The sequence below is a fragment of the Chaetodon trifascialis genome, chromosome 2 (assembly GCF_039877785.1).
Source record: "Chaetodon trifascialis isolate fChaTrf1 chromosome 2, fChaTrf1.hap1, whole genome shotgun sequence".
Classification (NCBI taxonomy): domain Eukaryota; kingdom Metazoa; phylum Chordata; class Actinopteri; order Chaetodontiformes; family Chaetodontidae; genus Chaetodon; species Chaetodon trifascialis.
In genome coordinates, this window is record NC_092057.1 from 21,875,867 (window position 1) to 21,903,496 (window position 27,630).

General features: G+C 44.5%; 4 protein-coding genes across 6 annotated transcripts; 2 read left to right on the top strand and 2 right to left on the bottom strand.

Moving 5' to 3' along the window:
• Positions 1-117: 117 nt before the first annotated feature.
• pdcd11 (programmed cell death 11) lies at positions 118-12,446 on the top strand. Of its 3 annotated transcripts, none has more exons than XM_070974433.1 (36): positions 118-164; positions 696-818; positions 973-1,119; positions 1,248-1,412; positions 1,534-1,695; positions 1,801-1,921; positions 2,154-2,329; positions 2,517-2,624; positions 2,872-3,084; positions 3,217-3,341; positions 3,439-3,499; positions 3,799-3,945; positions 4,064-4,315; positions 4,435-4,560; positions 4,653-4,844; positions 4,995-5,165; positions 5,264-5,477; positions 5,653-5,802; positions 6,273-6,385; positions 6,559-7,049; positions 7,193-7,255; positions 7,724-7,823; positions 7,988-8,077; positions 8,172-8,274; positions 8,360-8,537; positions 8,723-8,779; positions 8,888-9,010; positions 9,211-9,333; positions 9,505-9,673; positions 9,967-10,107; positions 10,252-10,398; positions 10,552-10,802; positions 10,953-11,121; positions 11,230-11,383; positions 11,547-11,712; positions 11,922-12,446. In XM_070974433.1, exons 2-36 carry the CDS (start codon positions 708-710, stop codon positions 12,091-12,093), a joined length of 5,451 nt encoding a protein of 1,816 aa, XP_070830534.1. In that variant the 5' UTR covers positions 118-164; positions 696-707; the 3' UTR covers positions 12,094-12,446. The 3 variants fall into 3 exon arrangements, with proteins under 3 accessions (XP_070830534.1, XP_070830525.1, XP_070830544.1); XM_070974424.1 differs by having other exon boundaries at positions 120-197; XM_070974443.1 differs by having other exon boundaries at positions 127-197; positions 10,255-10,398; positions 11,922-12,424.
• A 32-nt stretch (positions 12,447-12,478) lies between these two features.
• LOC139339034 (RING finger protein 122) lies at positions 12,479-18,509 on the bottom strand. Its single transcript, XM_070974466.1, has 7 exons — positions 18,208-18,509; positions 17,646-18,014; positions 16,063-16,216; positions 15,132-15,174; positions 14,637-14,678; positions 13,869-13,951; positions 12,479-13,374 (listed from the first exon to the last, which is right to left on the bottom strand). Exons 2-7 carry the CDS (start codon positions 17,668-17,670, stop codon positions 13,254-13,256), a joined length of 468 nt encoding a protein of 155 aa, XP_070830567.1. The 5' UTR covers positions 17,671-18,014; positions 18,208-18,509; the 3' UTR covers positions 12,479-13,253.
• Positions 18,510-18,922: 413 nt separating this feature from the next.
• On the bottom strand, positions 18,923-23,408 carry calhm1b (calcium homeostasis modulator 1b). The gene is made up of 3 exons (XM_070974455.1): positions 22,863-23,408; positions 21,199-21,700; positions 18,923-18,954 (listed from the first exon to the last, which is right to left on the bottom strand). Exons 1-3 carry the CDS (start codon positions 23,406-23,408, stop codon positions 18,923-18,925), a joined length of 1,080 nt encoding a protein of 359 aa, XP_070830556.1.
• A 1,949-nt stretch (positions 23,409-25,357) lies between these two features.
• Positions 25,358-27,584, top strand: LOC139337299 (inositol 1,4,5-trisphosphate receptor-interacting protein). Its single transcript, XM_070971831.1, has 2 exons — positions 25,358-25,407; positions 25,704-27,584. The coding sequence occupies exon 2, from the start codon at positions 25,713-25,715 to the stop codon at positions 27,582-27,584; it is 1,872 nt and encodes a 623-aa protein (XP_070827932.1). The 5' UTR covers positions 25,358-25,407; positions 25,704-25,712.
• The last annotated feature ends 46 nt before the right edge of the window (positions 27,585-27,630 follow it).

Below are 27,630 nucleotides of genomic sequence, written 5' to 3' on the forward strand. Positions count from 1 at the left end.
AGTATTGGTCCAAAACAATGTCAATCAAAGTTAAGGTCCAACTCGACCATTGACTGGCTAATGATAGTATCAATCATTCTTTCTAGTCTGTGATTGGACAAAGGATGAACCGGCCATATGGGTTTTCTTCCGGGTTGTAATCATGGCGTGTTGCTGAACAACATGTGAGTACGATACCCACAAGCCGAGGATTCAATGTAAGGAAACATTTCTCCTGAAACTCTGAAAGAACGATTTGCTCATTGTTGAATCAAAAGCATGTTGGTCTGTACCGGAATAGGCATTTTGTCTGCTGGCAAACTGGCTTTGCTTTTAGCCGTAGTGCTAAACTGTGATACAGGTAGCTAATATTGTCTCGTGCATTTTTAGGGGTAACTTCATGTGCAGCATTATTGCAACTGATCCAGATGAACAACGTTATGTTTCTCCAACCAGTTCAAATAAGTAGATGTGCATGAGATTAATCAAACATTGACTGGCGAAGCTGCTGTTAGTGTCTCTCGTAACTGTTTTCACGTTTGCGACTTAGCGTCTGTAGCACTTAAATGTAACGTATAAACGATGATAGTTACACAAGAGCGGGGTCTGGTTCTAATACTACCCATTCGTTACTTGACATAACCTAACTCTGTATCAACAGCATGCTTGAGGTTTTTAAATGATCTGTTTATTGACAGTAACTTTGGTTTTCTTAGACATCTGAAACAATGTCAAACATGGCAGCAGTGGAGGAGGACTTCCCTCGAGGGGGGTCGTCAAAGAAGCGCACAGAGAGTAAAATAGTGGTGCAGCGGACAGAAGTGGACAACCTGTTCCAGGTAGAGATCCACTCCTTTCTGTCTTTCTGTATCCACAACACTGTGATCCATACTGTCATGATAACCCACAGAAAGAGGATAATCACACAACATCTTTAGGGTGCATCATTAAAATGTCCTCCAACGTAAACAATATTTTGCTTTTCTCTTGCAGTCAAATGAACAAGTAGAAGCTAAGAAACGAAAGGCGGCGTTCGAAGATGACGACAAGAAGCTCAAGAAGCCAAAGCCGGGCAGAGAAAAAGAAGGTGGTCTGACGCTGAATGCAGCAGCCAAGTGTGTGGAAATTCTACATTTGAAGGTGAGACTTTTGTCAAGAACAAACATATATTTATGAGGGTTTAAATCTTACTTTCGGGAATCAAAAAGGCATCCAGCACAGTGCCTCATCTGATAATGTGTGCGGGTTTTTTTTTTTGCATTTGCCAGAATGTGAAGGAGGGGATGCTGATGCTGGGCTGTGTGAAGGATGTAACAGACTTCGAGGTGACCGTCAGCCTGCCTTGTGGCCTGCAAGGCTTCCTCAGCATCAAGAACATCTGTGACTCGTACGCCAAGCTGCTCACCGAGCAACTGGATTCAGTTGATATAGAGGTAGACTTGCGGAGTGATGACTCGAATGCGCTGCTTTTTGGTTTTACCGGATCAAGAGTTTGCTCATGTTGCAGGATATTTGGTGATATTGAAGAGGCGGATCTTGTATTTTACTTCACAGGAGTTCTGCTCTCTGCCACACCTCTTCCACCCGGGCATGGTGATCAGGTGTGTGGTCGCCAAGTTGGACGTAGCCAAAGGAGGCTCTCTGAGCATCCAGCTGTCAATCAATCCAAAGCTGGTCAACAAGGCTCTCACCTCAAGCTCTCTGAAAGCTGGCATGGTGAGTCATAAATGAGCATCTTCAGTTGATTTGGTTGGTGTTTTAGTTGAAACATTCAGCTTTCTTGTTTTTAACCAATAATTTTGTCGTTGTGTAACATTCCAGGTCTTGAGTGGGTGTGTGGAGAGTGTGGAGGATCATGGCTGCATAGTTGACATTGGCATCAACGGAACCAAAGCCTTCCTGCCCAGGAAAGCCGAAAAGGACAAACAAAACAACCCAGAAGGTATGACAGAGTATTTCAGATCACCTGTCATTGACCAAGGAAATAATCCCAGTCGAGTCCTTTCTCATGCAGAGTAGCGTTTCGCCTCACCTGGACCGTTGGGTTGTTGTCCAGTTTTTATCAAACACATTCACAAACTAAGGCATTGGAAAGAAGTGTCAATACATGTCTCAATCATGTGTGTGTTGTCATGTCATGTGTGTTAACCATGTGTGTGTTGTCATGTGTCCAGAGCTGAAAGTGGGTCAGTATGTGACTTCTCGAGTGGAACAAGTGAAGAACAAAGGGCGTGTGGTCCACCTGTCTGTCAGCCCACCGACCGTCGCCCGGGCCTGTGCTGACTCTGAGCAGGGTTGGAACCTCACTAACCTTCTGCCCGGTCTTCAGGTCAAAGCTACGATCAATAAGGTAGAGGCTTTTATTTTAGTAACGCTGTTTAGCCTCTTTTTATCAGATTGAGATGAATGCATCGTCTGTCGTGAGATATGAGGATTTTTTCCCCCTGTTTTCTTTTATCCAATGAATGATCTAGTATTGCCTTCATTACATGGTAGCTGTGTGTCATTTTAACTAAATGTGCATGTTGGTATTGTAGGTGACCAAACATGGGCTGATCCTGGACTTCCTGTCCTCCTTCAGTGGCCAGGTGGACTTTCTCCACATGGAGCAAGAACAGGCATCCAGCTACACTGAGGGAGCTGAGGTAAAGCTGACTTGGTCTATTGCTCCTTTAGGCTTACACAAGATGTGCACCACTTTGGCGTTGTTCAGACAGCAAATCCTTTTTTGGCATGTCCACATTGATTGAAATTTAAGAAACCAGTCTGATTTGCCTTCAAATGCATCATATTAACATCCTTTTAAATGAAGGTGTTCAATGTTACCAGTCAGTGGTTCCCATGTGTTTATGTAGAGTATAAAGTAATCCAGTTGTGCCTCAATCCGTGCAGGTGCGAGCCTGTGTGCTGTATGTGGAGCCGTCCAGCCGTCTGGTGGCCCTGAGCCTGCGCAGCTACCTCGTTCAGCCCGGGAATGGAGTCAACCCCTTTCCTGCTGGAGGTGACCGCATTGGTGAGGTGGTGAACGGCTGCAAGATGACCGCCATGCACCACATGTCTGGAGCCATGTTGGAGCTGCCAGACAAAACGAAAGCGTTTGTACATGTGAGTCAGGGCCACGCTGTGGATATTTAATGCTGCTTTGGCTGTTCAGTGGAATAAATGCCATGAGTGCTCTCTGTAAATATTCAGCTGACTCAGCATTTTGAGAATCACTTCATTCATCTTTCTTGACAGAGGTACCACCTGAAGGAGTCAAAGGAGCCACATAATGAAAACAGAGTGCTGGCCATGCCTGAGCACACCTGCAGGATCCTGGACTTCAGCCCCATGGACCAAATCCACTTTGTCAGTCTGCGCAAGTATGTGGCACCTCAATGATGCGTCTTTGTCCCTTTAAGCATGGACCTCACCTTTCCAATTTCATGTATTGACAGCCTTATTTTGTCTTGATTTCAGGAGCATGATTGAGAAGGCTTTTTTCAGATACCATGATCTCCAGGCTGGTCAGGTTGTAGAGGTAAGAATAAAGCATCGTCGCCTGTCCAAGCCTGTCTTCGATTTCACTTATTTTAGAATCTGTTACAGCACGAAATGTCTTTCCAATTTAAAAGAACAGCTGCTTAAATCATACAGTTTATATAGAAAGTTTCCTTTGTGTTAAAATAGATTGTATTTAAAGGAATAGTCCATAGAGGCAGTTTAACTCTCCTCTCCTGTTATTTTTATTTGTCTGGTTTCCCTGTCTCATTCTGCTCTGTCCCTGGTCCTCTCAGCTGTGTCACACATTGTCTTCCTTCCTGTGTCTCTCCCTCCCAGGGGACAGTGTCAGTCCTGCTCAGTCATGGCATGGTGGTGCATCTGTCTGAGCACATTAAAGGGCTGGTGCCCCGGATACACCTGTCTGACGTTGTCCTTAACAACCCAGAGAAGAAGTACACGGAGGGCATGAGGATCAAATGTCGGGTCAGTCCAGTTCTCTACTTTGCTTCAAAGCCACTGAGAGGAGCGCTGCCAGAGAGTAAGATCTGTAACCTCTAGTTTCACCTGTGTGTTTAATGTTTGTGTGAACGTGGTCCTTTAGGTGCTGTCAGTAGATGCAAGGAATAAGAAGCTGTACCTGACCAGAAAGAAGGCCCTGGTTGAAAGCTCCCTGCCGTTGATCCTCAGCTTTGCCGATGCCCGTCCTGGCCGCGTGTCCCACGGCCACATCGTGTGCATCAGAGATTTTGGCTGCATCTTTCGTTTCTACAACAACGTCAAGGGTCTGGTGCCGCTCAGGGAGCTCAGTTCAGAGGCTATCACAAATCCAGAGGAGCTCTTCTATGTGGGACAGGTGAGGAGCTCAGTGTGGACAGACGGCGTCTTTGTTCAAGACGATAGGCAACCATTCTAAACAATGTGGCTGTGAGTGATATGGCTTTGAATAAGTTGTTTGTTTTCTTGATTCTCCAGGTGTTAAAGGCTAAAGTTCTTCACTGTGACCCCGATAAGGAAAAGATGGTGCTGTCATTTAAGGCTGCGGTGGAGGGAGACACCGAGGAAGCTGCCACGGCCCAGTTTGACTGTGAGGTGGGGAAGGTAAGTGAAAGACTTGTGCCTCTTGTTTTTCTTCTTTCTGATATCTCAGTTTCTCTGATTTTGACCTGAACATGTGCGTTTGCATGGCATAGAGGCTGGAGGCCAAGGTGCTAAAAAAGTCAGTCAACAGCCTGGAGGTGGCCATCCTGCCCGACGACATCCGCGCCGTACTACCCACAATGCACCTTTCTGATCACTTATCCAACTGCCCTCTGCTGTGGGAGACACTGCAGGAGGGAGACAACATCTCGAACCTCGTCTGCATCAACAACAGACAGAATATTGTATCCTGTTCGAAAACTTAACTCTTACTTTGATTATAAACAATATGAAATATTTTACTGGCCTTTGATGCTCATCAGGAAGTGAATTCATACACTTCCTGGTTGTGAACAGCCTGAAAGCGGTTTTCCTTAGCTGCTCCTCTGTGAAAGACCCTCACCAAGAAACCAGCAGTAAGATGGTCACTGGAGGAAGGAGTGGTTGCCAAGGATTTCTCTGAGATCACAGTTGGAATGGAGCTGATTGGCTGGATCAAGAACATCATGTCCTATGGCGTCTTTGTAGAGTTCCCGTATGGCCTTTTTGGTCTGGCGCCCAAGTCGGTGAGTAAAGGGTTTTGTGTTATGACTTCTAGCCTGAAAATTTACCTCCAAGTTGTTGTTTCCCCTCTAAAATCCCCCCCTGCTCTGCTTTCCTTCAGGCCATATCCGACAATTTCATCAGGGATGTGACGACTTGCTTCCAGCTGGGCCAGACGGTGATCGCTAAAGTGACCAACCTGGATGAGGAAAAGCGGCGTTTTCTGGTCACGCTGAAGATTTCAGAGGTCATACCTCCAGAGAGTGATGCCCAGACCAGACTCCTTAACGGTCTGCAGGAGAAGAAAGCGGTGACCGAAATGTTGGCTCTGAGAGGTGTGATCGCTTTGGTCTGCCCTGCTCTTTGTCTTTATCTTGTGATGAAGATCCATCTAGATAAATATCCTCTTGGAAGTAGCTTCAATAAAAATGTGATATTTGGGTTGCCTAATTCTTCCTTTGAAGTTGTCTTCAGTGTCAAACCTCTCGTCATCTTTGCCTTTGCTCTCAGATAACAGTGATCTCCGCCAGCAGCTGGCTGCTCTGTCTGTTGGTCAGAAGCTGAAGCTGACTGTAGATACCGTGATGGACAGCGGTGCCATCTTTAAATCTGATGATTTGGTGGGTGCTTCCATACAGGCCACCAAGCACCATGTCATGGGTATGTATTTGGTTAAATAGTAGCTATTCTTTGGCATTTCAGGCCTTTGTTACAGAGTAGAGAGATGACAGGAGACAAAGAAATGGCAGTGTACAGTCAGGGTACGTCAGTTCAAGTATACCTCTTCCATAACTTTGGGGGACGTGTCAGAGGCAGATGAAAAAGAGAATGGTCAGAATTGATGCTGCTGAATCCTTGATGTCCTGACTTTTATTTTATAGTATGGGTCAAATTATAAAAGCATTGGATCCTACATTTCCTGTAAATCATAGCGACTTTCCCTTAATTTTGTATGTCCACGTCTCCAAGCCTGAGCTGAAAGCAGCCTTTAGAGATGTTCCTCCAGAGCCACAGTGTTTGTCTCACCTCTGATTGGACAGTTGTTTTGCTTTTCATCTGATTGAATCCAGTGTGTGTAACACACCTCTTACAGTGATGGTGTAAGTGATAGAATTGTCTGTTGATTCCAGGCGTTAACGTGACCCCCGGACAGAAGGTCACCGCAGCCATCCTCCATATTGACATCCTGTCCACTTGTGTCCACGTGTCCATCCTTTCCAAGCTGGTGGGGAAGAAGAAATCTGTGAGTATTCATTTTCTGAATGCCATTCTGTTGTTTGGAAACAAAGGTGACGTTTAGACTCTTTATGTGCTGTGGTTGGGAAGGTTGGACTGAACTTGCATTTCCAGTGCTGCTCATATAGAGCCATGTCTTGTAGTTATTGACCCTTATTGTCTGCGTTTTACTTTTCGCAGTTAAATGAAGGATCGAAGTACACGGCAATGGTGCAGCACATCGACAAAGACTTTGCCATCATCTCCCTGGATGATACGGCGCAGCTGACCGTGATCCAAACCAGCCGCCACCTGAATGAGATATTTCTGTCTGATTCAGAGAAGCTGAAGGTCGGGATGAGTTTGTCCGTTGAGGTTATAGAATCCAGCTGCGAGGAGGCGCAGGGGCTCCCTCTAGTGTCGTGGGAGCACTGTACACCAAAACGACAGCGCACGACCTCAGAAAGCCAGAAGGGTCACCGCTTTGGCGAAATCGTGCAGGGTAAAGTGCGGAAAGTGAAGCCTACCTCCATTCAGGTCACGCTCGAGGATGGAAGCACAGGCAACGTGCACGTGTCTGAGGTGATGGAGGTCACAGAAATGAGTCTGGGATCTTTCCCCACATCCTCGGTCAAAGTGGGCAGTGCGGTCACGGCCAGGGTCATCGGAGGACGACACGCCTCCAGTTACAGGTTCGTACTTTCATTTTCCATGTTGGAAAAGACATTAATTGTTATCGAAGTTCCTACTTTTGATCAGTTTGAAAAAAAAAGCTGAATGTGATGGTTTTTAATGCATTATTTGTCATATTGAACTTAAAATTGTCTTGTTTCAGATTCTTGCCCTTCTCCCATCCCAGATTTACCTACACTATTCCTGAGCTCACACTAATACCCAGGTAACTGTATACCACAGTTCATTGTGCCTGGTAATTATCATGGCCAGTATGACTGTGATGCACTGATGATAGCCTGATTGTTATTTATTCCAAAAGTAAATGAGTAAATCTACAGCGCTCAGACGTTGTTGTCTGCTGCCTTTTGTTTTAGTCAATGATTGTTCACAGTGTTGTCATGAATGCTGATGTGTGATGTGATGTCAAAAAGAACCTTCACACAGTGTTGGTACACAAAAAGTAAATGTTTTCTTTAATTTGTAGGCTTACACATTCTTTATGTTATTAAATGATCATTTTACACACATGGTTTTGAAAAAGTATCGATACTTTTGGCAATATTAATTGTACGGAGATTAAAAGTGTGAATTGTAGCAATATAAACCCGTGTGTATGTTACTGCTGTTCATGTTTTATGCCATGATGTGTCATCCTTTGTCACTCCCGCCCTGTTTGTTCTTCTCTGTGCAGCAAAGTGGATACAAGTGGTGCAGATTTCAAACCTGTTCCAGCAGAAGAAAAGCTGAAGGGCTATGAGGTCGGGGAGGAACTGACGTGCTTTGTATCAAAGGTGAGTTGGGGACATCAACTTGCTGTCACTTGCTTTATTCCTGGCAGTCTCCACAAAATGTACTTTCTCGTCAAAAGTTGACAAATCCAAAATAAATCAAAAGGAACTTTAAAGGAGTGGAACTGCTGTCAGGGTTTTCACCGTGTTCATGCTTCTGTCTCCAGTTTAATCCAGCGAGGAAGTCGTTGGAGGTCACCATCGATCCCTGTGTTAATGGGACAGTTGAACTGCTGGCCATGATCACGGATCCAAAAGTAAGTTTAAACTTGAATCCAGGTTATGATAGAAAATGAAGAGGAAATGAATTTTCGAAGCGCTTTGATTTTTTGGAATTCTGCGTATTTTCAGTATGCCCATCACCCAGAGAAGCTGTACAAACTGGGCCAAGTAGTCCGTGCCAAGGTGGTAGAGGTGAACTGCAAACCTCAGCGCTTTGTGCTGTCACTCATCGGTGAGAGAAGCTCAGACTGTTTCCTGCTTTCTCAACGTCACACCACACATGTTTCTCATCATGGTTTCTTCCTTTTCTTTTCCAGGTGTCCATAAGCTGGAAAAAGGCAGTGTTACTCTAGGGATGGTGATCAATATTCACCCCCAAGCTGGCCTCCTGCTCAGACTGCCCTTTGGCGCCAAGGGGACTGTTGCCATCACTGACCTGGCTGATGCCTACAAGCCGAACCTCCTGGACAAGTACAGCAAGGATCAGCTGCTCAGGTCAGTGGAATCAGCAGTGACGTTTGGCTGAAATGCTTTTTAATATGTGCACACAGTCTGAAGCAGGCATTGTTATGATTATAAACAGTCATTTCTGGTGCCACTGACAGACTTTAAAATCCACTTAGATTTAGTTGAAGTGCTGATTCAAGATGGATTCTTTGCCTCTTCTTCTTCTTCTTCAGGTGTTTCCTTCTTGGAAGTGAAAACGGCAAGTGGCAGTTGTCTCTACGTCCATCAAGGTATGAGAAAGTTTGATTGGGTTTGTTTGGTTCTGTAACAAAATTCAAAGCTTTCCAGGACAAGTGTGTTATTAAGACAGGTGGTTCACTGAAACTTTGTCCTTCCAGGCTGAACCCCGAGCAGGCCAAGCCAGCGAAAGATGAAGAAGTTTTGTCTATGGACAAACTGAAGGCGGGCCAGATCGTCAGAGGCTTCGTCAGTTCTGTTGGAGAGCATGGGGTCTTCATCAGGTAACAAAGAAAATCCAGCAGACTGGACAGATGGTTACTTTCATATCTAAACTCCACAGAAACATGAACATCTCAGAGGAACAGCCTGCTGCATATATATCTGGAAATTGTAATATCAGGGCAGATATTTCAGCAGTTATCTGGACGGGTATCCTCGCTCCTGCCCCTGAAGGCATCATTATTTCATGTTTGTCTTCCAGGTTGTCAAGGAGCATCACAGGAAGAGCCCAGTTTCAGCACTCCACCAAGTACTTTGTCATCAACCACAAGGTCCTCTCTGATCACCTGCCTCCCAACACCCTGCTCACTACCAAGATCCTCAAGTAAGAGAAGCACTGACGTCCATTCTGTGGTTTGAAAATGAAAGACAGGAGTCTGGCGGTGCAATGCTGATGGTGTGTCTTTACATCAGGCAGCTTTAGGTTGCAGCCATTTATAGAATCAATACATCATGCCACGTTTAGTCTGCAGCTATTTTCTATTCTTGTCCTCAGTGTTAACAAAGAGGAGGAGTTGGTTGACCTCTCTCTGCTGTCCGAGGACACCGGGAAGCCGGACGTCCTTCCAGAGTCTCTCAATCTGCCGCTGCGTCTGATTGGAGAGGAGAAGAAGAAACACGATGCTCAGAGGATGAAGAAGCGCAAACTGTCTGAGAGCGAACCGGTAACAAACAGCCTCCGTTTCCTTTCACTGTCACGCCACACTGCTTCACATGAAATAGTAAAGATGCTGTAGATGACTCAGAGGTGCTGGAGGTGAACAGTCCTGCATATGAAAACTGCTTCCACACAGATCAAAGGCGTCTTCAGTTATCAATCATTCATCATCCTTTGGTCTGACAGCAATAAACGCTGCCTTGATCTTCCCCTCAGTTTAAAACTCATGCTCTGCAGCTTTAACTGTGGCCTGACGGTCGCTGAAGCACTTATTTGTATGTGTTGTGGTGTGTTTGACAGAAACAAGCAGAGTCCAAGGTCCCAAAGAAGAAGAAGAAAGCAAACAAAGCAAAGACTGATGACAGCGACAGTGGCGTGGAGGTGTACTTCAGAGAGGAGGACAAGGAGGACGAAGAAGAACCCAAATCCAACTCTGTGAAAGTAAGTGAAAATGTGCTGCTGCTCTGTGTTTTTTTTTTTTGTGTGTGTGTTTTTTTTTTTTAAGTCAAGCAAATCTCCCTAGATTTGCTACAGTAATCTCATTATGCAGAAGCTGGAAAATAGATTTGCCCTCCTCTCTCTCAGCAGGTGAAGCACAGCTCAGCGGGACCATCCAGGCTGCAGGTGACAGCAGGCTTCTCCTGGGACGTGGGGCTGAGCTCCCTGAAGCCTGCCTCTGCAGCGCAGGAGGGAGACTCCAGTGACGGAGAGGACCAAGACGGAAGCAGCAAGGTGAGCTGACCATAAAGAGTCATGAAACGTGTTGGGATCATTAGAGGAATCCAACTTTCTGTCATTGTTTTTGTATGCAGCTCAAGGACGAGTCTCTCTTTGCAATTTATGGCTTCATCAAACTCACCACTCATCTTCTCTCCTGTCTGCCAGCCCCAGAAGAAGTCTCGTCATGAGCAAGAGCAAGAGAAAAAGGCAGCCGAGAAAGCCCTGGTGCAGCGGGAGGCGGAGCTGATGGATCCCAGCCTGCGGCCCCAGGATGCGCCCGCCTTCGAGCGCCTGCTCCTCGCATCCCCCAACAGTTCCCTGCTTTGGCTCCAGTACATGGCTCACCATCTGCAGGCCACCCAGATCGAGCAGGCCCGTTCTGTGGCCGAGAGGGCCCTCAAAACCATCTCCTTCAGGTGACTGATGGAATAGATATATAATTTTTTTTTTAAATTAACTGTGTGAGTGTCATTAAGATAAGACATTATCTCCATCCATACACGGTTGTGTTGATGGATGGAGACAAACGTTAAAGACATTTGGTTGTATTTTTGTGTCGGTTCCAGGGAGGAGCAGGAGAAGCTGAATGTGTGGGTGGCCCTGCTGAACCTGGAGAACATGTACGGCACAGAGGAGAGCCTCAAGAAAGTGTTTGAGCGGGCGCTGCAGTTCTGTGAGCCCATGCCTGTGTACCAGCAGCTGGCTGACATCTACACAAAGTCCGACAAGATCAAGGTACACACTACACCACACTTCACATCCCGTCTGTTTGTTGCGACTGATGCTAAAATTCAGTGATCTTTAGCCACTAATGTCTGCTGCTCTGTCTGTGTCTGTGTCCAGGAGGCAGAGGGCCTGTATAAGACGATGGTGAAGCGTTTCCGTCAGAATAAGGCGGTTTGGCTGAGCTACGGCACATTCCTGCTCCAGCAGGGTCAGGGTGACGCTGCCAGTGCTGTTCTGCAGAGGGCGCTGAAGAGTCTGCCCGCCAAAGAAAGTAAGATGGCCTGTCCAAAGCACAGTTTGACGCATATTGACTGAGCTGAATTAAAGCAGCCAGCTCTCATCGTTTCCCTGTAGTGTAGTCAGTGTCATTGTGCTGTTCCAGCTGTGTATCTCCACAGGATTTAACCTTTATGTATTGTCATTCTTCCTCTCAGGTGTGGACGTGATCGGGAAGTTCGCTCAGCTGGAGTTCCGTTATGGTGATTCAGAGAAAGGTCGCGCCATGTTTGACAAAATCCTGACGAGCTACCCGAAACGCACTGACCTGTGGTCCGTCTTCATCGACCTCATGGTCAAACACGGATCACAGAAGGAAGTCAGGTGAGCTTGCTTCACATTTAGTTTAATTCCTTGTAGCTTCTCTGTTCATAAATAAGTAAATACACTTGCTAAAATATGCAGTCCCACATAAACTAGTCAGACTTAATGATCTGTGTGATGGAAATTGGCATTAGTGAGCTGGTTATGTGTTTAAAGTCCAGCTCTATAAAGAGCGCTTCATGGAGTTTCCAACTTCCTGTCTCCCGCAGGGCGCTCTTTGATCGTGTGATCCACCTGAGTGTTTCAGTCAAAAAGATCAAGTTCTTCTTCAAGCGCTACTTGGAGTACGAGAAGAAGCACGGCACCCCGCAGAGCATCCAGGCCGTCAAAGAGAAGGCCATGGAGTTCGTGGAAGCTAAAGGAATGGAGGCTGCCAGCTAATGACCAGATACACACAATATGCACACTGTGTATGTGTGCAGACTGCAGAGTTAAACCCTGCCTACAGATTCCATCAGGAAATGAAACGATCGGCTTCTTGGCTTGTAATTTAGCTTTTTTTTTATTGTTGTGGACTGGGAGACTCCTGAGCACACCTTTGTAAGCGGGTTGTAATCATCTATAAATGTTAAAAACAAACTGGTATTTAACATTTCATCAACTTCCTGTGAGTCACATCTGTATGAAAATGAGTGTGACCTATGAAGAGAATAATTAACGTTATGACTATTTACTGCTTTTTGGAATCGATTTATTAAAGGACCCTTTACACATTTGTGGGAGCATTTTCTATTTATCCGGCTGGCCTCTCAATAAATCCACCGCGTTACAATACATTACGTGACTTTTATTTAAAAGCAACAAATACAAAATAACAATATATAGGGACATGTTTACATACAATACATACAGGCAAGACGAGTTTTCCATCAGTCTCTTTTAAAAGGAAAGGGCCTGGGACACAATCGGTAACAACAGTGTCTACTTAAATCGTCATGGTTGTAATCCCGCTGGTCTTGGTTTCAGCCGGAGGTTGTGGCGACCTCTGACTTCTGGAGCCTTCCACCTACATTGGCAGTATTGAAGATGCATGTGTGGCACAGAGTTATAGGGTGACTGACATGGTTTGTGCTGGCTGTATAGGTAACACCCCTGAGATATTAGAGGTATCCATACTGATCCTGTACTCTGATGTCCTGCTCAGGGCCTGAAGTGGTGTTGGTCTCTGGCAGTGCTGCACTCGTCGTCCAGTGACAGTGGCAATGATATCCTGCTCTCTAATGTGGCTCTTTTCCTGGCCTTTTTTTTGTTTGTTTTTTTTGGTGAACAGTGCAATATGGAAGTAGAACTAGGAGCATTTTTATGAAAAGGTCCTATTCATCCCACTGACTGATCCCTGACTGATCTGACCAAATCATTTTGCTGCTGTCAATATTCAATTCCCACCAAGGCATATTGCTCAAAGGTCAGCAGCAGGGCGGCCGCTCGGGATCATTATCAACATTTCCTGTGAGATGTCTTTAAAGATGATCACTGTCCATCATCCCTAGTGTATATAATGTGTGTGTTTTCTCCGTCCTGTTTCCTCTTTCCCCGCTCCTTCACACCTCCTCCGGGTCCATGGGACCCTCGGCACCCTGGGGAGCGTCTGTGTGGAGCCGGAGGATGGGTTTGTTACACATGGGGCACACGCTGCGGATCTCCAGCCACTTAAGCAGGCACCTGACAGGACAAGAAGGACAACCGTTATCTTTCAGATCAGCATGATATTAGGAGAACAAATTCACACATGTGACTTAAAAAAGGAACCAGAGAGAGCCACCCAACCCTCACTGATTTCTGTAATTACATGATCAATTAAGATTTATTCATTTAAATAGTTGTTCAAATAGGTTTTACACCTGAGAATAGCATTTTAGCTCCAGATTTCTACATTTATTTTGATCTGTATTAGTTGGACTTAGTTAACCAGTTTCTAATGAAGTCAAAGACTGCGCATTTCCAACAGCCAGCACCTTTGACAGCTCACTAATTAAGACATTCAACTTCCTTGATTCTTGTTGTCATTGGAGGAGGGTAGCTGTTTCTGTTAAGCTTAGCTAACCATTAGCAGGCTGTGGCCTATTTGCTCGACACAAGCGTGGCCTTTTTTCCTCCACATGCTGAATTATTTCTTGAAAATATCTAATTCTGATTTCCAGTTTAATGGCACTCACTTCTTGTGAAATGCATGTGAGCATGGGCACACCCCCAGTTCATCTCTGGTCCTGAATTCTTCCAGACACACCGCACAGGTTTGCTGCAAGAACAAAAATAACAGCAAGGTTCAATGTTTTTGGTTTTTTTCCTGTCTCTATTCAACAGTGGGTTTACAGCAGCCAAGAACACTGGCATTTGTAAATCTGACCATTAAATTAAATTGACCTAGATTTAGCGCACAAGTACAAACCGGTGTTTTGAAATGACGCTTTTATCTTAACTACGTTTCCAGGTAACAGGACCACTGCATTTCATCCTTCCCCTGTGCGAAACAGGGATTGAACATTAAATAGTAAACCAAATGACCCCTGACCACCACCGCTGCCTTGTAAAAAGGGAAAGAACTTGAAAAAAGCATTCTTTACAGAAATCACAAGAGACAGAGGAGAGGTCTTTTCTAATGCATTTTGAATGAGTGCAGTTATTCCTGGGGTCCTAAATTCTGCTCCAAGCAGAGAGCCAAGCAGGCGCTCTGACATGGTCCTTAAATGGCTGCATTTGAGATACAAGATAGTTTCAGGACATCTCTGAGTGTGTGTGCTGCATGTTAATCACATCTGACAGAAGAAACTGATTGAGTTAACCAACCGAACCCTCCCAGCTCACGATGGGTCATCTGAGCTGGTGCGGACGCAGCGTGGGTGAAATGTGCACAGCTGCCGTGTTTTAACGTATATGTTCAGCACAAGTGACGCATAAAAGCTTTTGCGGGAGACATAACTTACTCCTAGGAGGCTCAGCTTCTTGCTTGCTCCCTTCAGCACCACCTATAGTTGGAAAAGGGAGAGGAGGGAGAGAAGCGTTGGGTCATGTGTCTGATGTGTCAGCACTATTATGCTGGCAGAAAATCTATGGTGTAAAACAAACACTTCAGATGGGCTCAGTGTCCTGATGTGACTGGCTTAAAAATATCTGCAAGAGTGGTGTGCACACTTTTGTTTGTTGCATCGTTAAAAACTCATTATGAATACAGATAATACAGACAGCTGCAGCTGGAGTTCAACCTTCCCCGCAGCTGAAAACACTATCACCTCACCTACAGCCCTGCAATGTCACACCTCGCTACCTGCTGGGTTAACAGTTCTGAATCAGTGTAGGTAATGACAGCCTCAAGGTCATCTGAGAAGGTCTGTGTTAGGCATCATTGTTGACTGTAACAGCGTGAGCAGCAGTATTTATAACCTGCCTCAGAAACTGGTGTAGCATGTTCACCCACATACCTCATTGTAGCTGAACTGCTCCCTTGTTCCTTGTTGCTTCAACCTGAGAGAGGCAGAGAGATAACAACATCTGTACAGGTGACTGGTGAAACATCTGTAATTTAAGGCAGTGGTTGAGGTTGGGGGCTGGGACCCCCACAAGGGGTCATGTGATGAATCAAAGGGGCTGTGAGATAATCACTCAGGTAGAAAATAAAAACAAGCAAAATTCTGCTAATTTTTGGGACTTATGGGTATTTATAGTACTCTACAGTGACAAGTGATGCTGCATTTGAGGCCAACAATCATCTCACAGATATGTTGGATGTATCATTGTGTCATTTTTAGAGTAAACAAATAACAAACATTTTGGATAAGGGTCCTTTAAGTGTTGATAGTCTGAGCCAATTGATTTGTCGGCCACATGGGGTCAGCATAGCAAGCTGCCATACAATGCAATATTGACATAATACCACTTTCTGAAGTTGATATGGCAAACATGTTAGCAAACAGTTGTTGCTTTACTCACCCTGCAGACATGGAGCATTCAAGTTATTGGAGGGGTCAACTCCCTTTGCATTTGCCACTGCAGCATATATATGTGCTATATATTGTAACATATATGTATAAATAGCAGCAAAGATTGATGTTTTTTTTCTAGCAACTTTGGCACCTCTGCAGGACAACACTGCATAAATTAGCATCATTGTTGCTGATGTCATCATTTTAAGCTCTTACTCTCAGGGTAGTTGTGACTTCATTTCAACCCACTGTGGCACACTGTGTGGCAACGCTTGTTCAAACTGTCAACAAACCTCTAACAGGCTCACCCTCTTGCTCTTAATGTCATTTGTCTTTTTGTACTTTTGTTCTTCTTGTCTTTTTTCCCCACATGCCTCATTCCCATTTTCAGTCCCCCAGTTCATCTTCCTCTCAAATGTCTGCTACCCACCTGAAAAGGTAGCAGCAGAAGATGAGGCTGAGCATGAAGACGAAGAGGCCAATGCCCAGCACAATGACATACACATTGAGCGGGAGGTGATAGATGTCAGACGTCATGCTGCAGTAGTGTTCAGTGCGCTGAGAACCCAGACCACACAAGCATCCTGCCGGGAAGAGTTTGCACATACAGAATACATACTTAACACACATTTAACTGTTTCCTTGCAAGGTTAAGAGTCCAGCATGTTAGATGTTAGACTAAGTGAGTTTAATAAATGTTCGTCTTCTTTTATGTTTCTGTATTCTCTGTTTGTTTACAGCCTTAGTCTTTTAAACTACATGTTCCCCTCAAATGAAAGAGCGACTGAAAAAACAATATCTACTGTTGCAACTGCATTCTTTCCTTTCCCTCTACAACCACCAAAGCTCCCTAAAGACCTACAGAATCCATTTGTTGGTATTGACAGAGCAAGTCTGGATTGGTAGCATTAACTTCAGATGCTGCAATTTGTACAGAGAGTTGCACCACCAGGCTGTGAGTCTGGCTACCAGCGCATAAGAAACCATACAGAAACGTAGTAGCTGCTGTTTGTTTGGATGCAGGTGTGTCCAGGGAGCTGTGACTGGCACTGTGGTGGCAACTGAGGCGCTCATAGGACTGTGCGTTAATTGGCTGTGAACAAGACAAACATGGAGGACAGACAGCACTTCCGCCACACCACCATCTGTTCCACAGACTCTATAGGGGTGACTGGTTGTGTGTGTGTGTGTATGTGTGTGTGTGTGTGTGTGACAGCACTGGGGGATGGAAGGGGAGGGCTGTCTGTCTGCATTTATTTGTAAGACAGAAATGAGTGCGTGCGTGTGTGTGTGTGTGTGTGTGTGTGTGTGTGTGTGTGTGTGTGTGTGTGTGTGTGTGTGTGTGTGTGTGTGTGTGTGTGTGTGTAGGTGTGTGTGTGTCTGTGTGTCTGTGTGTTGCAGGTGGCAGGGGGTGGGGTCTATTAAATAGGATGAACTCTGGGGACTAAAGGAGCATTTGGTAAAACAATAGCAGAGGAAGCCCCACTTCCACAGGCCACATGTGTTCCTATTAATTTGCGGCGGGGATGCTCTTTGCCAGCCCCTAAACGTCCATGTGTCTCTCTTTAGAGTGAATGAATGGGTACAGCTTGCTCACTGTGGGGGGTATGAGTTGGATAATTTAACATGGCTGGGGGTTGGGGGATTTACAAGGGGGGTTAGTGTAGGGAAGACCTCGGGTAGCATAATGAGAGATGCAATTATGACCCAGGCATGGATACACTGCAGAAACAGTCGCCAGTAACAAACCAAGAATATAGAACAAGGTTAGAGAATGGAACATCTTCTCTTTCTGTTTTCGGAGCTGTCAAGCAGACATGACCTTGAATGAGGCTTATTTTCACTGAGGCCTCCTCTCTCTCTGTAATTCACAATTTCACAAGCACATCCATTACATGGATCGCATAAGCTGACAGCCAGCAACTGACTAAGCAGCTGAGTTTATGAGGTACAAGCACACGTGCTGCCTCCTCTTGTGTATTTGGCAGATGGGAAAGAAATCCACTCACTTACCGTTACACCATTGGAATGGTTGCATGAAATTTGACTCCCAGGGCAGCAGCAGTGTATTCAGGCCCTGTCAGGAGAAGGCTGGAGAGGGCCGGGCTCGCGGGCCTGAGCTCCGGACACTGGATCTGTTTGGAGTCTGGGTTCAGGCACCCCGTGCTGGATCGCCCTCTTGTTGGCTTGGGTTGGCTCCTCCAAAAACAACCATCAAGATTTTCAGATTTGCTCAGATTCCACAAATCCTCGGGAGGTGCGGTCTCGTTGGCTCAGCAGTCTGTGCTGCCCAGCATTCCCAAATCTGGATTAACCACTCCGTGTAAAGATTGGGAGATTTGGGACTGGGGTTTGGACTGGGACCGAAGACCTCATGTGCTCCTGGATCCCAGTGAGAATGATGTCATCACAGGAGAGGGAAGGAGAGACAAAGAAATCTTGTTGAGAAGACATGATTGTTTTGCAGATGCCTCGCACCATGTGTTATTAGGGAGCTGTTATTGTGAAACGCTGAATCTCACTCGGCCACAATGTCATAAACAACACAGGCTGCTTGGCAACAGGAAATACTTACATCTCCAGCAGAAAAAGGGCCTCTTTGACTTCACTTTGCGTCTGCCGTGTCGTCCCCTCACCAAATTCAATGACAGCCACCGTTCGAAATGACAGTCCTCGTCCAATCAAGGTAATTATCTGGCATTAGTCCGGGCTTTGTCTTCCTCCCAAAGCTGCTTTTTTTAACAGAGGATTTTCACAAGTCTCATCCCCCTCTCCTCTCCTCTTTTGTCTCCTCCTCCAGTCCTCTGATCCTGCAGTGGGTATTCCTCCTCAGTGTAGAAGGCAGAGATGTGCTTCCCTCTAAAGCCCAGACAAAGTGAGGACAGCTCCATGCAGTCAACAACAGTCCTCTAGCTGGGCTTGGTATTTTGCTGGTGAGTGTGTGTTTGCGTGTCACTCAGTGTGTGTGCGTAGGGGGGGATCCTACTCTCCCTCTAACCATCTGCTCCTTCAATTGAGAAAAAAAAAAAATCAGAGACAAAGGCAGTGTGTGTGTGCGTGTGTGTGTTTATGAGTGTGTCTGTGTGTGTCCTATCTAATTTCTCCCACCTCCAACTGGCTTTGTCATGGCAGGCTTCCCCTCTTCCTCTTCCAGTCCTTAATGGTGCTCAGACAGACTCTGCAGTTTGCCTTTCCCTTCCTCCCTTTGCTCCTGCTCTGCTCTGCCTTGGGTTTGTAAACAGATCTCTGCTCATGTGACCAGCCGTTTTGCCTCGCAACTCTCCTCTCCCTCAGCCCTCCCTCACTGCCTCTGTCCTCCAATCTGCAGGCAGAAGGAAGGCAGAATGAGCCAGACACTGACGAATGGGGCGCCTGCAAGCGTGCTGATGTGTGTGTTTGTGTATGTGCGTGTGCGCACACCCCTGTGCATGTATATGTGAGAGCGAGACAAGAGAGACATTTGCAGCAAAGTCAAGGGAGGCCTTGGTCAGTAAGAAGCGCATGGCTGATGTCCTGACAACCAAAACAAAGCCATCAGTGTGAAGTGGAGGTCAGCGAGAGAAGAGATGAAGTGACCTCAGTCACCATTTCCTCCCGTCTGCACACACACAGATTGTATTTTTAGAGCTACGGCAGATTCTTTTTCATGTTTGGCTTGCTTGATCTATATATAAACACCATGTCACTCTTTTGCAGCGGAAGAACGAGACAGGTAGAGCAGGAGGAGGTATTTCACCTGATAGAGGGGACAAGAGACAAGATGTGAGGGGAAATAACATCAAGAGAGAAAAATCACAGTGTGGATAAAGATGTCCACCCCCACACCAGCGGCCCTGGCTGCCAATTCGGTGAGGGAGAGAACAGCTGCTGGGCTACTGGGCGAGATGTGAGACGGTCAAGGGGAGTGCTGCTCCACCAACCCCCCTGGGGGAAGGAGGGAGGGAGAGGCTTCAGTGGGACCTGTGCCATTTCCATTCACCCTCCCCTCCTCCCCTCCTGCTCTAGTACCGGCACTACTGCTGAATACTGAGGAACAGCTGGATTGATCGTACAGATGCACGAGCATAAATCCAGCCTTTAATACACTGTATGCATTGTTGGGTGTTTACAGCTGTTTCACAATCAGCGATGATTGCGGCTCCAGGGTTGGGCTGGCTGGTGGTTTTGGTAACAGCGTGCCCTCTTATGATGAAAACACCATTATATCAACAACTCCCTGGAGATATGCACTAAATGAAAATGATCAGGTTCTACGTATCCAGCTGTAATGAAAGTGCTGTTAAAGATATTGAAAAGGCTGTTTCAGACTGAATATAATTCCTCATTCTTTCAGTGACCAGGGTTTTGTAAGGGAGTGACTGATTAAACTGAGAACCAAGCGAGAACATGAGGGAGAGAGAGAGAGAGAGAGAGAGAGAGAGAGAGAGATGCAAATGTTGACCTTGTTTTCTTAGTGACATGTAAATTGTTTTGGCTGTCACAACCTTTTGTTTCTGCATAAATCATAGCTGAGCCTGATTTGAACTATAGTAGTGTGTGTAGGGTTCTCTGCTCATGACAAGGTCTAAGGCCCAGAATGTGTCTGCAAAGCATAATAAACTAACATACAAGTGTTCCTGTGGAAAGGTTGCTGTTTTTGAACTGGCGAGTTGATAATTTTACATGAGACTGCTAAACTCTTGTTACATGAGCACAGATGAAGTATTTGTCCAAAGTCCATTTAATTGTTAAGCTAGAATGTGGCTTTAAAGCGACTTGTGCTGAACAGTAAATGCTAAAATGTAGTAGATGTGTGTACAGTAGATGTGATGTCAGCTGCATAGCAATATCCATATCAAGGTAGCTAACATTAGCCACTATAAGCTACTGGTCATACCAGACCAAGTAGGACAAAACACCTGAGTGTCTTGAATTGAGCAAAAGTCTGTTTAATTGCTTCTTAGTTCAACTCTCCATTTGTAAAAGAAAGATTGTGTCATTTCTTTCTTTATATCTCTTTCAAAAGTTACATAGTGTCGCTTTAAAGCAGCCATATTAACACGTTCTATTTTGTGCCCTGGGAATATTTATGGTGGCCCCAGAGGCACAAACATTCAAACATTTATTAGTGCTGTTATCAACGAGAGCTCTCTAGAGTGCTGTGATAATATTTTACTATCAGACTGATACAGGAGCTCTGCCTCTGCAACCAAGAATTTACACACAGAAGATTTTTGGCCTCAGAGAGCAGCTCATAACATGCACATAGTTGTGCAGTCAAAACAACAGATTCTGGGTTACATCCAGTACTAGATGCTCAAGTATTGTACCATTAGTCAAACTCTATATTGCACTAAATTCAGTTAATATTAATTTACATGTTCTATGCATTGCAGTAAAAGCTTCTACTAGATTCCAATATCATATTTCTAACTTTGACAAATGAAAATGAATGAATGAAATGAATAAAGTTGTCCCTGCGTATACAAACATAATGATTCCTAAAACTTTGAAACAATATGATTGCCTGAATATTAAGGAAGAGCCAATGCATTTTCTTTGCCCATTTAAGCTGTTCAGACCTTACTGTAATACACTGCCCATTCCTTTTTCTCCACCTCATGGGCGTGTCCCTTTACAAAGCCATTTGCTGCTCCATTGGCCTCTCCATTCACTCTCCCATTGTTTTCACCATTTATTTGGTTCTTTCTCAGTGCCAGGGCTGGCTTACAGGTGTGCCAGTTCCATAAAACTTTATTCATATCCTCCTGGGCCCTGATACCCAGAAGCTTTTCTTCATCGCTTCTCTTGCTGTCTTCGTCCTCGTCGCTGCTCTCGTCCTTGCTGGAGTGATGGTGGTGGATACTGGACATCTGCCCGCTGATGTTCTCAAAGTACTCCTGGATGCAAATCTTGGCGAAACTCTTGGCGTGCTCCTTACAGGTCTCATCGAACATCTTGCGCTCAATGTCGATGTAGTGAGACCAGTACTTGGTCTTGAGGAAGGCGGCTTGAGTAAAGCATGGTCGAATGGCTCGGATCAGGAAAGCTGTGAAGGTCATCATGAGCAAAAACATCCACCCACATGCCTGTAAAGAATAGACATTAATTAATACACTTGGCGCTGCAAACCAAAACTTAAAAATACTACAGTACATGAGCAAAATACAGATGACAGAGGAATGGACTTTTGTTGAGAACCTGGTTGACCTTGACACTTTCAGCCTGTCAGACCAACACTTACAGCTGTATTTAATGTTGTGTTTTGTGTTCTTACTGCAGATACTGAAGATAGTGGACGTCAAGTAGTCCAAAGTGTGATTGAAAAAGAATGCGTAGGAGTTTCCTGAGAGTTTCATAGCTCATTAACAGAATCTGTATATCAATAGACTTTTTAGAGACATTACTTTTAAGGTTGTATAATTGCCCTTCGGCTGATCAAAGACCCAAATAACAGTGTGGGTGTTTTTGGATGGATTGAAATAGGTCCCAGCTCCATGAATAATACATTTTGAGGCTTATCTATCCCTCTAATAAGCGAACGGGAAAGCTTCAGTGAGCTCAAAGCGCAAAGCTAGAGTCTGGTGGGGGGATTTAAGTTAACGACAGTTTTTGAGGAATAAAGTAAGGAAAATTAAATTTGCTTAGTCATCATATCCTGTGATGAAATTGGAAAACTGCCCTCTGAAAGTGTCCTAACTTTTGGCCACACTTAATTGTATTTAAAAAAAGTGTTATCTTTACATTATAAATGCCTCTATAGTCAGAGAATCCCCAAATACTGAAAACACAGCAAACGAATGAAACAATAGTTTGTGTTATTGTATAACCCACAGGTGTCACATTACTTCTACTGAGGACATGACCAGTGTCTTCAAATACCGTTTTTCATGTCATTTTGACACTGTCACTAAGTTAATAATGGCATATTTTATCTCACTGTGGCATGTCGAAATATCTTCTTTAAAAAGGTCCATAGTAGCTATGACCCTGATGACGAGCCTACATTAAGCGCTCTTGTTGCTGAGAAGAGCTCTTGCCTAGCCATGCTGACAGTAAATTAAAATAACCATGATAGCTTATAGCTAACAGCACCAGCCACTTCTGGTCAGATATGTGCTTGCACAATTTGTGCCATTTTTGGTCTTTGAAATTGTATCCTTTCTCTCATGCCTGTCAGAGAGGCTGTCAGCTAATGACCCCTCATTTTAAACCACTCACAGAAAGCGCAGAGAAAATCGGCCGACTGACCTGTGATATACACTTGATGTATCGTGATGCTGCCACTCTTATTTCCTGATGCTCGAATAGGTCTTTGCATGGAATCCTTGCCAGCAGTTTTAGCTTCTCTGTCTCTGACATCCCAGTTATCAAACTGTAGTTCCCAAACCTGTTAATGTCCAAGTTGATGCTGAAAGCGCAGAGGAAGCTCTTCCCATCCATGAGTGTGACAGACACCCATACTGCAGGTGCTATCAAGGATCTCTGTGTGATTGAACAAAACATGTAGCGAAGGATTGACGGATCCTTCCTCCGTCTCCCTGTGGGTCTCTTCCACTCCTCTGCGAGCACCGACACATTATTGTTCAATACAAAACCCAACATAAAGAACCATATAGGTGGAATGATAAGCAGTCCGATCCCGTAGGTGTAGTTGTATTCTGGCATACAGGGGCAGCTGAACTCAAAGGCAGAGTACATCTGTGCACTAGCTAGTGCCATGATACCACAGATCCCATTCATAAAAGATTCCTGGTTGGACTGGAGGAACTGGAACATCATACGAAACTTATCCATCGTGGGAGATGTGGTCGATCTGTGGTTCAGATGGAATTAAGTCTGTGAAAAGACATGAAGTAGTTCAATCTAATGTTAAACACATGGTATTGAAAAAATACTGACACTTTTGACAACCTTAGTTTAATCAGTGAAAAAGTGATAGGAAAGGCCTGACAGCATGCTCATTCTTGTGGCATTATGATGCACATAATTTACTTGAGAACCAATGTGTTGTGCTACTTTCCTATTGTGTTAAATGGTTCAGTAGAAACCACTTCGCAACTTTCTGATGAGAGCCTCTGTAAGGGATTATGAGTTGTATGTAATTGCTTCATTATGCTAAACAAGCTGTTTACTAATGTTCCATCAAACGGCAGGAAACAATCTATATAGATCAGTCATAAGATATTAACGAGAACAACTTTTGGACTGACAGATTGTAAAATATCTTAAGTCTGCTGTTATAAATGTTAATAAGTCACAAACAAAGGGCCAAGAGTTTCTGACTTTTCTTATAAGCCTGAAACCAAAGTTAGTAAGCCATCAACATTATATGTTAATAACTCATTAATAAAGAGACCTTACAATAATCCAAGTCTGTTAATAATAAGCTGTTAATAATTCATTGTCAAGATGCTCTGCAGTTGTTTTCCAGAAGTTCGGAGGCTCAAAAGCTGGAGAGATTTTTCTTATCTGCCAATCCAAAAGTTGTGCTCATTTATGGCTTATTACATTCTGTAAAGAAAATTATTAACCATTGATAAGACATTAAAACCCCTTCATAAAGGTTATCTTATTAGAATTGGCACCAGAATCTCATGTGTTCATAGTGAACTGTGACTCTTATTCTAAACCAGCTTTCAAGCAGGAATATCCCAGTTTCATCAGTTGTAAATGGATGTAATAGTACAATGTTAGGCATCCACGAGCAATGATTAGAAAGTAACATCACACACCAGCACTCACTTACCTGTTGTGGATGAATGAAAGGAAAGGAAAACTTTATGTGAAGACAATGTCCATAGTAAATAACCTGCAGTCCTTTGCGTAGCTCTCAGACATTGTAGCTCTGAGCGACTGTAAGGTGTTTCTCGAACTCTCAGTGGTGATGTTCAGACTGACCACATCGTCTGTCACCATGCCCCACCCTTCACTGATGTTTAGTGGATCCAACAAAAGACTCATTCAACCCACACTTTATCAAACATAAACCTGTTAGCAGTGCTCAGAAAGCACTTCCAATTCAGTGCTTTCACAATTCATAGTAATGTTTTTTCTTGAGTGAAAATAGTGTATGGCAGTGCTAACTCGAGTCACACGAAACCAGGAGGTGAAGTGTTGTTCAGCTGAAGCCTTAACGATCCAGACATGCAAAAATGGCCTCAAACCATTCAAATATCTGTGGTTTTGGCTGGAAAATTTGGTTGTTGTCAAAGAGATGAGGGTTGAATATGTTTGTTGTTTGATTAGAACAAAAAAAAAAATCAAGGGACAGCAGCTTATCACATACAAAAATGATAACTATTAAATCTCAGAGGGATTTTTGAAAAATTATTATTAGCCCTTTGAACTCAACTGCGCCCACTGAATGAGACAGAGCTCAACGAACTAGTTAGAAAGCCACAAGAGGGTAAAAGGCAGGGGTTAACCTTAGATACAAACCGTGTTAACAATAGCATGTGGCCTAATGTTTGCTCTTAATGACATAATATAACATGTCGTCGTGATTCATCCAGTGACTCGGAGTGAATGGCTCATTTCACATTCTGAATATGCAGTTAAACTTACAGGAAGTCTACACTATCTGTTATCATCTGTCTGTTGCACAAGATAGTGTCACAGTTGAACACATGTGCAGGGTGTGCAGGAAATAAGTCAAGAAAGACAACCTACAACTGTACCTAAAACAGGAAGAGAGCTCTTTGGCTGTGCAAGGTTATTCTCTTGCTTCCTCCTTTGCACCTATTCACACTTTACTGGAACATCGCACCAGTGAGATAACTGATCACTTCTTTTGGTATGTATTCTTGTTCCTCTGCTTTAATGTTATGTGCAGGAGTAAATGCTGTTTGATACACAGTGCCATGACAGAAATGAATAGAGAGGATGCTTCAACGACATTGAGGAAGTAGTTTCTTTCTTCTTTGCTTTGCATCACTGTGAAATTTGCCAGCAGGAACATTTCTCATTGAGTATTTTTACATATAATTACACAGACCTTTAGTCCATCTTTTGTTTTCACATATTTCAAATAACACTAATGCACAGAAATGATTTGTAACAATTCTTTTACACTGTTTGACTTGTTCACAGACAGTATTTATGATGCAAGACACTCTGCTGCGGGTGTTTGTGGTGACTCTGAGTCTTCTTACGTATCCGAGGGATGACCCCGGGGTTGAGGAATGGGATGATATCACCACAGTGGGAATCCAAATGCATGAAGAGAGGCTGCTGAGAGGAGGAGATCAACTGGACCACAAAATGGCACCTGTTAGCGAGGAAATGACACAAGCTGAGAACAACGTGCCTCTGGATGACGTCAAAAACATTCTCAAGGAACAAAATCTGCCTGACCAGCATGTTACTGAGAAAGATCAAATGTCAGTCTTAGAAGAGGTGAGTGCCACCAAACAATATTCAGAAGAGAACAGTGCTGAACGGCTCCAAAACCCCAGAAGTGGACATGAGACTTCACCAGTTGACCATGACGAAAAGAGGGAAGACATCCAGACCATTGACTCTTTTAGAGATCCAATTGGACCACAAGGACAACAAGAAAATCCCAAGAAGGAGGACATCAACTCCAAAGACCAACTTCAGAACAAGACTTCAGAGAAGGCCACCGCTGCCTGGGAGCATGATTACCTTTGGTACATATGGAACACATTCTCCATCATTTCTATGATCCGCTTGTTTAGGAAATATCTCGGGAGAACTTCACAAGTCAAACAAGAAGAAACCAAGCCCTTCCCAGTGATCTGCACCGCTGCTGACGTGCCACTACCAGACAGCGACGCTCTGCAGAGATTTCATTCTAAATGCATTCAAGCCTCATCTGATAAGAAGTGGAGGGAGGATGACTTTTTGGAGGGGTTCGCAAGCGATCTATTGGATGCAATGAGGAGTGTCTGTGATAGAAACAGCAGCATGGTGATTGAGGACTTTCAGATGGTGGATGTGTACAATATCATCATCCCCTTTAGCCCACCTGATCCGTATCATTTTCAGTGTCTGCTCTGGAACAACCAGGCCAGTGACCTGCTGCCAGATATGCAAGTCTGTGGTCAAATAAAGCTGGTGGAACATAAGATCCAGAATGGCTGCCATTGTCAGTCTCCTGATGTGGAAGATGTGGTTTGCCTGCTGCACTGTGAGACTGAGAAAGTGCAGGTGAAAATGACTGAGGTTTGTGATGGCCTGCTTTGCATGAAGAACTCTCCATTCCTGTCAAAATCACAGGTTACCAGATGGTTTCAGAGCACCATTAAACAAGCATGGGCGCAGATTTCACACAAGTATGAGTTTGAACTGAACATTCGCTACATTGATGCTCCAGGTGCTCTCGTAGTTCGGTTCAGATCAGGGAAGAAGATTAACTTCAGTATGAATCCTGTGGTTAAACTCAATGCTGATGCTCATTTCTTTGTTATTCCCTGCTCCCCAAACAGCTTGGATACTTTCTGGACACTTTCCCTGACCAACTATGAAGAAAGCTTTTTAGAGCACATCTCTAAACGCCTGCCTGAAAACTCATGCCACAGACAAACTCTTGAAATTGCACATTTCCTTCACAAGCGACAGACAGCACTGTCAGGAAGTAGTGCTCTCAAGGATTTTCATTTCAAAACTGCACTAATGCATCTGCTTTTGACCAAAGACCCGTCACAGTGGAAAGCCAGCTTTACAGCTTGTAGGCTACGAGACTTGCTGGAGTTCATGGAGAAAAGCCTTGAGAAAAAGCTTCTGCACCACGTTCTTATTGGGAACCCTTCAACTCGGAAGGTTCTTGAACTCCCTGTTGAGTTTACTCAAACAAAGGCTGTGAATCTCTTCCATCCCCTTGTGGTACACAACTGTATCTACAGACACGCTGTGATGCATTTCCAGGAAATGCTTAAAAACGCACACATGCTGATACATGATTACATTGATCAGAGTATTGACAGTGCCACCAAAGAGTTTAAGAGTTAAGCATTCAAGTTTTAATCTCTGTTCCAACAGCAAAACAAGCTATGGT

Bases quoted from the DNA above. Each gene is read 5' to 3' on its own strand.
- pdcd11 (XM_070974433.1), top strand. From the start codon at position 708: ATGTCAAACATGGCAGCAGTGGAGGAGGACTTCCCTCGAGGGGGGTCG. The intron at 3,946-4,063 runs GTCAGTCCAGTT...GTGGTCCTTTAG, and splicing joins GCATGAGGATCAAATGTCGG to GTGCTGTCAGTAGATGCAAG. The intron at 8,078-8,171 runs GTAAGTTTAAAC...GCGTATTTTCAG, and splicing joins CCATGATCACGGATCCAAAA to TATGCCCATCACCCAGAGAA.
- LOC139339034 (XM_070974466.1), bottom strand. From the start codon at position 17,670: ATGCAACCATTCCAATGGTGTAACG. The intron at 13,952-14,636 runs GTAAGTTATGTC...TTGTTCTTGCAG, and splicing joins AGAAGCTGAGCCTCCTAGGA to CAAACCTGTGCGGTGTGTCT. The intron at 13,375-13,868 runs GTGAGTGCCATT...TTGTCCTGTCAG, and splicing joins TCACATGCATTTCACAAGAA to GTGCCTGCTTAAGTGGCTGG.
- calhm1b (XM_070974455.1), bottom strand. From the start codon at position 23,408: ATGGATAAGTTTCGTATGATGTTCCAGTTCCTCCAGTCCAACCAGGAA. The intron at 21,701-22,862 runs GTCAGTCGGCCG...TATTCTTTACAG, and splicing joins ACATCAAGTGTATATCACAG to GCATGTGGGTGGATGTTTTT. The intron at 18,955-21,198 runs GTAAGGTCTGAA...TTCTGCCTGCAG, and splicing joins GGAATGGGCAGTGTATTACA to ATTGGAGGACAGAGGCAGTG.
- LOC139337299 (XM_070971831.1), top strand. From the start codon at position 25,713: ATGATGCAAGACACTCTGCTGCGGGTGTTTGTGGTGACTCTGAGTCTT.